General features: G+C 33.8%; 1 protein-coding gene across 1 annotated transcript; it reads right to left on the reverse strand.

Moving 5' to 3' along the window:
* Positions 1–1,889: 1,889 nt before the first annotated feature.
* Positions 1,890–12,793, reverse strand: LOC123664737. The gene is made up of 4 exons (XM_045599230.1): positions 12,660–12,793; positions 4,409–4,536; positions 2,679–2,869; positions 1,890–2,334 (listed from the first exon to the last, which is right to left on the reverse strand). Exons 1-4 carry the CDS (start codon positions 12,691–12,693, stop codon positions 1,890–1,892), a joined length of 798 nt encoding a protein of 265 aa, XP_045455186.1. The 5' UTR covers positions 12,694–12,793.
* Positions 12,794–14,033: the final 1,240 nt, after the last annotated feature.

Genomic DNA, 14,033 nt, shown 5'->3' on the forward strand with positions numbered 1-14,033 from the left:
TTAATTGAGATCTGACAACTGCTTTTCGAGTTACATCTAATAATGCATATTTACTTGACTACTTTTTATATTTAAGTATTATACCGCATAACTTTTCACTTCGTGTACCGTTTTTGATTAATCTTGTTTAATCGAAAGCTGATGCTTATCTTGTGTTCTCATTTGAATCGATTGATATCTGATGAAGACTTTTCAAGGAATCTTAGATAACGCGTACTTATTTGACTATTTTTTCATCACCTACGTCGTATTACTTGTCGGTGTAAATGAAGTCGGTTTTTTTTGTTTGCAAGTAAACACAATTATAATAAACTAAAGTAAACAACAAATAACAACAATTCCATTATAAATCTAAATCTAATAATACAATTCTATGTAACTGCTACCACTTTAGAATTACTTTAAAATAAATAATTGTAAAAATTACGATTAAAATCGCTATATTATTACTTTATACCAATCAGCATAATAAAGGTCTTTTACCTTACACGACTTTCCGCGTATTTTTTTAATTTGCCCAAATCATTTGGATTCAAACTATAACATCAGACTTGTAAAGGCCTTTTTTCCATATAAGAGATCCACGCTGTTTAACTGCGGACTGACGGATAATTTCCAAATCACACGAGTAACTATTGCTATCACGGGTCTGTGATTACAACCGGGACCGAGAGATTTACGTGATTTTTGAGGCACGGTGGGGAGACTCATTGCGTGCCGTACAGACGTGAAGATCGAAATATTGAAATTGATTGACTTACATTAATAGAATTTCGTAAAGAAACCCTTAAATAAATATGTTGCTGATGTAATAAAAACCCAAATACATAATTTGCTTTCATCAAAAACCAATAAAGAAGGCGTGGGTGTTTAAGATAAGTATGAACTTTTTAGATCAATCTTAAAAGGAGAAGCGTCACAAGCTTTAACAGATATAGCTTCTAGTTTCGTGTGTATCGTAACCGCAGCTACTCCCAGAGAAATGAATGATTGAATGAAAGTAACGGACATGTTAGAAATTCAAATCTTATCAAAGCGGATTATGATCATTACATCCCTGGATCAATTTAAATTATATTACAAATATCATGTTATGTTTATTTCTAATAACGATCTGATATAAACGAAGAAAAAAAAACTCAACAAGAAACGAAAACTTAATTAAAAATATAATTTCGTGAAGAGGTGAAATAAAACAACGATAAACCACGACAAGGAAAGGAAAATAATAATTAAGACAAAATGGGCTAAATGATTCTTTTACAACGCATCCTACTCTGCTAATATCACAGAAATCGGCATTGGTCTAATTATACGGATATACTTTCTGCAAGCTTCCACATTTGATAATGGATTGATAATGTAATAAAGAAAAATTGCCTGTACCATGTCCAGAAATGCTGTCAAACAGCTATATAAGAAACTTTACCCATCTGATCCTCATATAACGAACATGAGAAAATCATTTGTAAAAAGTGTAAAGGCTAAGTTAGATGAAGATATTCTCCATCTTCTCAGAGTTAAAGAAATCATTTCAGATACTAAAGCAAAAGTGATTTAAATGCAGATCCTGCTCATCAGAATCTACTGAAATTATGTTAATATGCAAATGAGAAACCGGAACACATGAACCAATTAAGCTAATAATTTGTGCCTACTTTAATTAATTTGTAGCAATTGTTACTTACGATTGCGAAGCTATTCGCCAACTTGTAGTATCAACGGAATAAGCAAACTTTTCCCATATAGAGATAAGGTCTATGTCAGCAGTGGGATTAATTTACTGATTGATTCAGTTTAGTTCCTATTATATCAGATCGATTATGTTCAGTTACTAATTTGTGACATTTAACTGATTGGTATAAGTAAGCTGCAATTTATTGTCTCTTTTATTTGTCTTTTCCTTCACCTTTGTCTTTACACGTACCATCTTTATCATCACCCTTCGCAGGAGCAATCATCAATAAATTATTTCCATTGCGTTCTCCCGCTAAATTCCTAAGCGGAATTTGCCGCCATCTTGAAGGAAAATAATACTGATTACGTAATATCTTCACGTGATCTTTCCCGAAGAAAAAGTCAGTCTTATTGTTTGGAGTGTTCCTCTGGAAGTTTCTGCGAAATGTTTCCTCGTTTTCTTCATTTCCGAATCTGATGAAGTCATTCTCGTATGTTCTTTTGTCTTCATCCATGTAGGATCTTTTGAGGCGAAGACGTCTTGATGTTGGACTTAATGGAGATTCACATTTTATAGCTAGTCCAGAATTTTCTTTATTGATCACCAGTCCGTGGTTTTTCTGCCATTCGAGCACTTCACTTAGAAGACCTATGTATCTGAAACAGTTTACATTAATAGTAGTGGCGAAAAAAAAAAAAAGAGTTTTTACAATAAATTAATTACAATTTTCGGAATATTTCATGCTAAATGTTTAGGAGCCTGTTGTCAATTAAGGATAAATGATATAATTAATCAGTAAGAGTATATTTAGAAAGTATATCAATATGTTGTTGCATTAACTATGCATGTCAGGTGGTTTTACCAGCGTGGATTTCAATTTTATTAGCATATCGAACTTGCAAACATACTTTTTCTTAATCTAAGTCTTTCACTGTACCAAATGTACCAAATTTTCTTTTCATTTTTAAAGTATGTATATAGATTCCGTTTCAGTTGTTACCTTATCGCCATTCTCAAGATTTCGTTCTTAGATAGTTTCTTGTCCGGAGGATGTGTGGGCACCAGTCTCCTTAGTTCAGCGAAGGCACCGCTGACGTTTTGCTGTCGCCAGCGTTCGCGGCAGTTTGTGAAGAGTTTGCGAGGTGGGCGCAGAATACACGAGTTTAAAGTTGGTAAATCTTCTTGTAGACTCTATGGGAGAGAAACAGTGAAATACAATTAGGAAAAACTCGATTACATAATAACGAAAAAAAAGAAAAACATGTTAGTCAAAATCAAAGTAGACATCAAAATCTTTTGATACGTAGTTTTACAAATTGAAATTATATTTGTTTTTAATAAATTAATTGTTAGTTAAAGTAAACCTAGGAATGAGTAGTTACTTCTAGGTAAGCGTGCTCCATCTTAGACCGCATTTTCACTTATCATCAGGTGAAATAGTAGTCAAACGCAAGCCAATCATTGTATAAAAAAAAGCTACCACTGATTCAGAATGTAGATTCTGCAGAGAAGGATCGACAAGAAAGTCCACAGTTACTCTTTTAAAAACCTTCTCTTGTAACTTTAGCTATATTTTGCACGAAATACAGCGCCACTAAACCCACCCATCCTTAGCATTAATGTAATATAATAATATGATTTAGCTATTAAATTACTTTTAATACAAACTTCAAAACAATTTTATGGCAATTATAAGATCGTTCGTGGGATTTGGTTATACATGCGGATAGCATAACACAGAAAGGAGACGTTTACTGTCAGTTTTGTGTCAGTATGTTCGGGGATAACTCCGTCGTTTATAAACCGATTTTGATAATTCTTTTTTTGTTGGAAAGGAGATATCCTTAGCTTGGTTACCATGATAAAACCAGGATCTGATGATAAGGTCCCAGAGAAATCGAGGGAAACTTTCGAAAATCCGGATAACTTTTTATTGGGTGTACCGATTTTAATGATTTTTAATGTAATCGAAAGCCGATGTTTATCATGTGGTCGCATTTAAATTTCATCGAGATCTGATTACATATTTTGGAGTAATCTTTGATAATGCGTATTTACTTGACTATTTTTTCGTTTACCTACGTTGTATTACTTGCCGATATAATTGAAGTCGGTTTTTCTTCGTTTGCCTGCAAACATAATTATTGTCTGTTAGTTCATGGCCACTGTTGTGATACTTGGAAACAACTGAAGAGATTTTAATAAAGCTTGACACGATTTAAGTCCCACAAAGAACTAAAACGCAAAATATTTTTATCCCGAATTTCAGCACGATACTGCCCTTAGGATTAAAATCAAAAACTATATGCAGTTTTTCACATTTCCTTCATGTAGTATTCTTTTGTCAGTAAGGATATATTTTAAATAGTATCCAGTAAATATAAAAAAAAAAATTCATTAGACAGTTAGGAACTAGCAGACATCGCAGCCTTTTTTAGATGCGCATAACTTGAAATCCGAAACTTATAAAACGTTTAAATCTACGGCTGATCTTAAGCTGGCTTTCGTACTTCATCCTACGGCCTAGTACAAAGAACCAGCGGATTCAACTCGACTTATTAATAATAAGCTTCTTTGTTCAAAAAGGTACTAAGATAGTATAAAGCCTAAAGCCTTTTCCGGGAGGTGAACAATCCAACACAAAAAAAAAATCCAATTCGAGCCGGTATTTCCTGAGGTGAGCAGGACATTTGTAGTATGTCCCAATAAGAAGCCAATTATTTGTAATACCTGAACTGTTCTTGATGGTTGTCTGTCATCATCACTATCCGGGAGGCAGAGGTCATCGCTCAGCATCTCACTGTCTGGCTCCTCATCTGAGCAGGAGTCTTGATCTGACGCCATCGAGTTTTGATAAACTAGAATATAATAAAATTTTAGTGAATAAATAAATACTGATATTAATTGCTGGACATAGGCCTCCACAAGTTTACGCCAAAAATAGCGTGAACTCATGTGTTTTGCCCGTAGTCACCACGCTGGGCAGACGGGTTGGTGACCGCAGTACTGGCTTTGTCACACCGAAGACGCTGCTGTCCGTCTTCGGCCTGTGTATTTCAAAGCCAGCAGTTGGATGGTTATCCCGCCATCGGTCGGCTTCTTAAGTTCCAAGGTGGTTGTGGAACTGTGTTATCCCTTAGTCGCCTCTTACGACACCCACGGGAAAAGAAGGGTTGGCTATATTCTTTACTTCCGTAACCACACAGCAAACTTTATAATTTATTAATTTTATTTTTATTGTATAATACAAATAGGTCCAATTCTGTATATTGAAGACGTTATGTTGACATTATCTAATACATACTAAGGCCATAAAAGTGTTTTATTATTCATTTTGTCCGTCGGTCGGTCTTAGGCCCAAATAATTGAGATTTGTAATGTATGTAGAAATATTTGAAAGTGATGCTTGTATTAAGCTGGTTTACATTCTTATATTTATTCAAATAGGCTTCAAAGCATATTTGAATTTTCATTTTACGATAAAATTGTAATTAAAGTAATATTTTAAAAATTATTATATTTTAATTTCAAGCTACCACCGGTAGATAGTAGACCATAACGTAGATTATGTATGGCGAATTAACGGCAACAAACTTCGTAGTTACTCTTTTAACTTGTACTAATTGTGTTTTTTGCAAACAAAAACAAACACCCACTTCAATTTACAACGAGTAGACAAAAGACTAATTAATTAAATACGGATTAATAATTATAATTGACTGACTGACGCCGCGTTGGCGCAACGGTCATAGCCATGGATAATGCCTGTTGCGCTGGCAGTTGCGGGTTCGATACCCGCACATGACAAACATTTGTATTGGCCATACAGGTGTTTGCCGTATTCTGGGTGTGCCGTAGTCTTATGTTAATCGGTTGGTCCCGGTTGTTATCATGTACACCTGATAGCGATCGTTACTCACAGTAGGGAATATATAAGCCAACCCGCATTGGAGCAGCGTGGTGGATTAAGCTCTGATCCTTCTCCTACAAAGAAGAAGAAGGGGAAAGAGGCCTGCCCAGTAGTGGGATATTACAGGCTGAAGCGTAATTAAATTAAAGTCGATTTTTTCTTCATTTGCGAATAAACACAATTCTTATTTTAATTTGGAGTCAGCGTTACTCGTACTAGTAAGGATCATTACCAAATAAAATAAAGAAAAAGGCTGTGATGGGATAGTGTTTGTGAGTACAGCATATTCTCAACGAGTATTTTGTGGAGCACAGCAGGAAATAGCCTTCCTAAAATCTGGAGCGGCTCGACTGGGGAAGTACCTTAGCCGTACAGCAAATTACAGCTAAATAACAATGGTCTCAAGAAATATTGTGGTACTGCCTGAAGAGAGTAAGGTGCCCAGAGCTCTTGGGACGGTCGGGGGTAGAGTCAGAAAAGCGCTTTCAATACTTCTGATGTTATAGGGGTTCGTAGGTTACGGTAACCGCTAACTGTCAGACGGACCGTACGCCTGTCAGTCACTCTAGCTCTTTAAAATGTATAGGACACGTCAGTGTTCGTATGAGTGTAGAAATATAAAAACAATAGACTATTATAAGCTATCACCGGATGTATTTATCAACGGATGTGCTATATTTAACGTGTGAACGCATCGTGTTACTGCTATAATTAATTGTTTTATAATTAAGCAAGTAATAATATATAAATATAAAATTGTCTTTTATTTCTTACAGAAAATAAAATAAATAGAAAATAATTGACTAATCTGCTTCGATTTCAAAAAAGGAAGAGGTTTTAAATTCGGCTGTGTTTTTTTTTAATCTGTGTTACCTTACAACTTTTTACTGAGCGAAGCGATTTCGATGATTTTTTGATTGAAAGGCGGTGCTTGTCATGTGGTCCCATTGAAATTTAATCGAGATTTGAGATATGATGACTAATTTCAGAATAATCTTTGATAACGCGTATTTACTTGACAATTTTTTCGTCAACCAACATTGTATTAATTGTCGATGTACCTACCTACCTATAAATGAAGTCGGTTTTGTTTTTGCGGGCAAACATAATTATTTACATACGGTTTATGTTACTGTTATTACTATTGTAATATTAGAATTTATTAAATACCAGCCGATCCGTGCCCAATTCGTTGGGCGTTAATTATTTTTATTACACAAATAATATAAATTATATATAGATAAAGATAAGGTAAAGTTTTCATCTCACTCGCGTATTACTCCGACTTGATTTACATATACTATTATTTTTCACTGATTTTTTTGCTCAATAAAAATAAAATTGCCTATATCACTCCTGAATAGTGTAACTTTCTATTAGTAAAAGAATTTTCATGATCGGATCAATATTTCCAAAGATTACCCTCTACAAACAAACAAAGTTAGTACTTAGTTTATAATATTAGTATAGGGTAAACCAGAGAGTGATTGCCCACTGACAGTGATCGCCCACTTTAAGAAAAATATTGTCATGTGCTATCTTTGACTCATTCTAGTTCGATTAGAATTTACTAGATGGCTCTGTGATTAGTGTATAGTATTTTTAAAATTGACTGCTGGCAACACTGAAAGAAAAAAAAACAGTAATGACGGATTTTATCGAGACGGGTGAACGTGTTATTCAAAAAGGTTAGTAGTTTAACAGTTTTCATAAGGAATAACTTGCTTAAAGGCTCATTTTTTTGCATTTTATTTGATATTAAACTATTGGCGTATAGTTATCATTAACTTATATGTATTTTCTCAGTTTTAAATTAGTTATACCTGGTAATATTTAATTCTTAACTGTTATTTTAACGGTGGGCAATCACTGCATGTAACACGTGGTTCAATAAGTCCCGAGACTAAGTACTAAAAAAAGGTCTTTTTTATAAAATTAATTTTTATTCATCAACATAGTCTCCTCCAAGAGCGATACAGTCCCTCCAACGCTTTTCTAACTTTTCTATCCCATGTGTGTAGAACGATTTGTTTTTGGTTTCAAAATAAGCCTCCGTTGCTGCGATAACTTCACTATTTGAGTAATTTCTTACCCTGAAGCATTTTTTTGAGGTCTGCAAACAGCCAGTAATCGCTGGGGGCCAAGTCTGGCGAATAAGGGGGATGAGGAAGCAATTCGAAGCCCAATTCGTTAATTTTGGCCATCGTTCTCACGGACTTGTGACAAGGCGCGTTGTCCTGGTGAAACACCACTTTCTTTTTGTTCATGTGAGGCCGTTTATCCGCAATTTCGTACTTTAATCGCTCCAATAAGCACATGAAATAGTCACTATTTATATTTTGTCCCTTTTCAAGGTAGTCGATGAAAAGTATTCCATGCGCATCCCAAAATATAGACGCCATAACCTTACCGGCCGATTTCTGAGTCTTTGGACGCTTCGGGCGGCTGCTCTCCACTCCGCTGCCTGCCGATTGGATTCCAGAGTGAAATGGTATATCCAGGTTTCATCCATTGTTACATACCGACGTAAAAAATCCTTTTTATTATGATTCATCAGCGCCAAACATCGCTCTGAATCATTGATACGTTGTTCCTTTTGATTAGTTGTAAGCAAACGCGGCACCCACTTAGAAAAAAGCTTTTTCATGGCCAAATTTTTATGTAAAATAGTGAAAACACTGCCAGCTGAAATCTTCACTGTCTCGGCTATCTCTCGCACTTTTACCTTCCGATCTTCCAATACGATTTTGAGGACTTGGTTAATATTTTGTTGAGTCACTGCTTCATTTGGACGACCTGAGCGTTCCTCATCATTGGTGTCCATGCGACCGCGTTTGAAGTCGGCATACTACCAACAAATGGTTGCTTTAGAGGGAGCTGATCCTGCATAACATTTTATAAGCCATTGCTTTGCTTCAACGGTATTTTTTCCCATTAAAAAACAATGTTTTATCAACACGCGAAACTCGTTTTTTTTCCATTGTATCGAAATTACAACCGTAGCGGCACTTAAATGTTTCAAAATCAATAATTTTATTGCTCCATTTTTAAAAATTTGACACATATTCTTGTATTGATAGCCAGTACTTTTTAAAAATCAAAAGAGTTTTTAATATATGCGCCATTTCCAGGTTAGTCTCGGGACTTATTGAACGATCTAGTAAATCTGCATATTTTTAGTGATTGCCCACTATGATTTTAGTTATTGCCATATGATAATGTCTATAGTTATTGCCCAGGGCAATTATTGTTATGGGCATTTCTTTTACCAAAGTGTCTTGTCATCACATGAAGTAGTGTCTAACTTGCTCACTGCTTAAACTTGTTTCACAATTGCTTTGCATGATTATCTAAATGGTTATTATTATTACATTTACAGTATGCCAAAGAGACCAAAAGTTAAATATAGCAAAGAGAATTTTCAGAAAGCCATCGAAGCTGTACAAGATATTTCCAACAATTTATCTACAAGACAAACTGCTGAAAAGTACGGTGTTCCTAGGCTTAGTATCCGATACCACATTAAAAATCCAGGACATAAAACTAGCTTAGGGCCATCACCTATATTAACTATAACTGAAGAAAGTCGTTTAGACGATTGGATAATAATTTGGGCAAGAAAAGGATTTCCCGAAATAAAGAAGACATTTTAGATACCGTGCAAAAGTTCCTGGTGGAAAACTTGCGTCGTAATTCATTTTTAAATGATAGGCCAGGTGATGGTTGGAGGAAGGCATTTTTAAAAAGACATCCGAAGCTGACAGTCAGAACATCAGTAGGAGTGACAAAAGTAAATTTATCCTATCCTATCCCAATCCTATTACCAATTCTTGATTATGCTGATACTTGCTATCTTGACATTACAGAGGAGCAGCTTAACAAGCTTGAGCGCATTCAGAATGTATGTATAAGATTTATCTTTGGACTACGCAAATATGACCATATTTCGGAATTTCGCAAAAAACTCAAGTGGCTCCCAATTCGCCTTCGCAGGAATACTCATATTCTTACCCTACTTTACTCCATTTTATTTAATCCCTTTACCCCTTCCTATCTGAAAGAACGTTTCAAATTCCTTGGTGATTCTCACGAACGCTGTCTTCGTTCTGACAGTAATTTTCTTCTTGAAATTCCTTCTCACTCCTCTTCCTTTTATGACAAATCTTTTACAGTTCAAGCCTCTCGCTTATGGAATACCTTGCCCTTGAATATCAGACGTGTACAAACACCTGCACTTTTTAAAAAGACTGTTTGGAAGCATTTTCTTCAAACTCAACAATAAACAAGTAATTCATAATTATAATGTATACATATATGTATTTACATGTATGTCTGCATGTACGTGGGTATATATGTATATATGTCAGTATGTATGTATGTATTTATGTATCTATTTATGTATGTATGTTTGTATTTATGTATCTATTTATGTATGTATGTATGTAGGTATGTATGTATGTATGTATATGTTTAATTATTTGAATATTTATAACAAATTTGTTGTAACTTGTACACCTATGCTGACGCTAGACCATTTCCTTTGCCCTAAGGTTGCCTGGAAGAGATCGCTTTTTAGCGATAAGGCCGCCCTTTGTACCTAATGAATATATTGTCAATATTTTCTTTCTTTCTTTGATATGTATTATTTCTGTTTTTGGTGTACAATAAAGTGTATTATTATTATTATTATTATTAAATTTAGCTTATCCAGAAACGCCAATAAAGAAAGGAAAACTGAACGACAGTCTTATGCCATTAGATCCCCAAATTTTAAAGCAGCATTACATAGAAAACAAAAAGAAAAAGAAAATCTGTTAAAATTAAAAGAAGAGAAGAAGTTGATCAAAGAAAATAAAAAGACTGAAAATGAAGAATATTGATAAAAAAAAATCAGAGGAAAATACAAAAAATAAAAATTTTACTCTGAATTCTAATATTGAGACTATTAGTTCTAAGGAAATAGATACTTTAGGGAATAATAGCCAACAACTGATTGATCATTCTGAGCCACAATTTGAACTGATACTAAAAAGTTAAAAATAGAAATAGACATAGTAAATAAGGAAAAGTGAGGAATCCCAACATCAAAAAAGATCACCGTTTTAAATAATATTGTTATAAAACCTAGTAACATTGTACCAAAGCCTACTTGTGGAGTTTGTCATTTTAATCTGATAAAAAATGAATTGACTTGCAGTTCTTGTTCAAAGATCTTTCATGTGCGTTGTATTTCACCAAAACCTAAAGAAAATATACCCGACAGCTCCGATTCTCATTTATTTTTATGCCATCTTTGTTTTAAAGTAGATGACTCCGTCTCTGTCGATTCTGATTCATAAACATCAGCTAAAGAATTATTTGATAGAGTTATTAGAGCCAAAAACAATTTATTTTGAAAGATTGAAGATTATCCTATTAGATGTATAAGTTTAATATTTTATTTTGATTATTTATTTACGTTTAAAGTTTATTTTGTCATTTTGAGTGTTTGGGCAATTACTATGCTGTGATGTGGGCAATTAGTATAGGAAAGGGGCAATTACTGTACATTTGAGAAGATTTTAAGTTTATTTCATTATTTTCTATGTTATGTAAGTTTTAACTAAAAACTGTTATTATTTTGTTGGAGAATTTATCAGGTAACAAGAAAAAAGTAATAAATGGTTGATTGTTATAATACTTTTTTATTTTTTTTATGTCAATGCATTAGAAGTCCTTAAGTGGGCAATAGCTATACGGTTTACCCTACGTAGATAAAGTTAAGTAATATTTATATTATTGTGTTGTCAGTATTGTTATTTTTTCAACACAATAACAAAAACAAATAAAACATGCTTAATTTTTATTTGTATATATGAATAATATAAAAATTAATATCATTGACGTATCCGTAAATAATTGTTTTTGATTTTTTGAGCGTTAAAAGGAAAAAATTAATCTTATTTCTGTTTTTTTTTCTGTTATGACGAATAACTTTCTTTGAAAGTTATATAAAAATAGACCGTTATTGACTGGAATCTTTGTTTTTGCTCCCAGGTTTTCGATACATCAAACATCACACTCAAAGATAAGTGAGATCGTGATCATAAAATCAAAGTTATATATTAATTTTAGGAAATTACCTGCTCAAAATATGGAGCAGCCCGAATGGGTTAGTAGTGTCTCGACTTTACAGAAGATCAAAGCTAAATATTACTGTTATCAAGCTGTGTTGTGTTCCTGTTGGTGAGTAAGGTGACCAGAGCTCCGGCAACGCGCTTGCGATGCTTGTGGTGTTGCAGACGTCTATAAGCTACGGTAAATCGCTTACTATCAGGTGAACAGTACGCTTGTTTGCCGACCTAGTTGTATAAAAAAAGCTAAAGTATATTGTTCTGTTTAAGTAAAGACGCGTGGATTTAGTGTCGCTGTATGTCGTGCAAGATATGACTAACTTTGTTATAACAAAAGACAGGTTTATAAAACAATAATTGCAGAGTTTCTTGCCGATTTTTCTCAGATCTCTGAAAATACATTCTTAGTCCGTGGTAGTTTCATTTTAACTATAATTAATTTATCAAATACGTAGAATTTTAATTTGTAAAATGACGATTTAAAAATGCTTTTGAAACCTATTTGAATAAAAGTAATATTTAATTTCGATAAAAATTCATCATCATCATTACAGCCTAAACAGTCCACAGCTGGACATAGGCCTCCACAAGTTTACGCCAAAAATAACATGAACGCATGTGCTTTGCTGCACTGAAGACGCTGCTGCCTGTCTTCGGCCTGTGTATTTCAAAGGCAGCAGTTACATGGTTATCCCGCCACCGGTCGGCTTTTTAAGTTCCAAGGTGGTAGCAAAACTGTGTTATCCCTTAGTTATGTTCCCTGTGTTATTCCTTAGTTATGTTCCCTGTTGTATCCGCTCTGTTACGACACCCACGGGAAGAGAGAGGTTGGCTATATTCTTTAGTACCGTAGTGACACAGTACTATAATATACGATAAAAATTAAAAAGCTTGTATTAGAAAACGAGTGGAACCGGGTAGCTCCACTAGTTATGAACATCTTAGAAATATCACAAACCTTTATTTCCGATATTGTCCGTCACAGTTGGCATAAAACTCACTTGAAAACTATTAATTTTTAATTAATCACAAATGAAACACTAAAAATAAATCTATTTTTATTAACACGAACTCCGCACCACACAATGTCTCGTAAGTAACTGAGAAAAATTCAATTATGGTATTTAAATTTCGCACGGAGGGTGTGTGAACATTGTTCTGATTGGCTGGTCATTTTGTGATGATTCGCCAATAGGGAGTTGGGGCGGAGACGTACAGACTGTATGAAATATAGACGTGTCCAAAACAATATACAATGGTGAGTGTAATTTTTCTCTCTTATAAATTGTAAAGCAGTCATGGAACATAAAAATAGTATTTTAAAACTAATCCCTTTATATTACAGATTTTACAAATATAAGTTTTAACTTTCAATGTATACACTGGTAATTATTTAATCAACAATTTAACACTGCAGAATAATCTATTCAATTCTGAACAAGACATTTATATAACCCCCGCCATCTCCATCAACTCTCCTCTACTCGCCTCACACTTCACACTGCTACACTAGCGCCTCCTCTCCAACACCCGCTCCTCACTTCACTTTACTTGTTACAAAATAATTGTACTTGTTACGAAACAAAAAGAAATCTACATAAATTTACATCGACAAGTAATAAAATGAAAACATTATCAAAGATTTTCGCGTAGGTACAAAAACGAAAAGTGGTTAGGTAATTAATTACACATTACGTACCATAATATGTTACCATCAGGTGAGCCGTACGCTTATTTGCCGACCTAGTCATATGGATTGACTGACATCTATATATATATATATATATATATATATATATATATATATATACATAAAGAATGTAATAATCATATATATGTGTGTATATAAACAGTCAATCCACACAAGCAAAGCAAATTGTTAGGACTGTTTATATATATATATAAACAGTCCTAACAATTTGCTTTACAATTACAAATTTAATAATTTCATTTGACATTTCTATACATTTAAATACTCTATGAAATTGTCCATCACTGTATATAGGAACCAAACCTTGTATCTGACATCTCTTTCATGTTTGTCTCTTTTACTCGTTATACGAATTACCTACATATGAAAAATTTAAATTTATAACGTTGTAAGGAATAAGTAACTTCTTGGCCTTTAGAGCTAATTTAAATGTATGTTAACACACACAAGTACTTATTTCCTCTGTTTTATGCCAATTAATATATATATAAAAAATTAATGTACATCAATTTTTTTTAACATTCATTATCATTCATCATTTTGGCCTATTGCAGTCCACTGCTGGACTCAGGCTTCTACAATTTCGCTCCAAAAAATGGCGTGCAGTCCACTGCTGGACTC

Source organism: Melitaea cinxia, chromosome 22, assembly GCF_905220565.1.
Source record: "Melitaea cinxia chromosome 22, ilMelCinx1.1, whole genome shotgun sequence".
NCBI classification, from domain to species: domain Eukaryota; kingdom Metazoa; phylum Arthropoda; class Insecta; order Lepidoptera; family Nymphalidae; genus Melitaea; species Melitaea cinxia.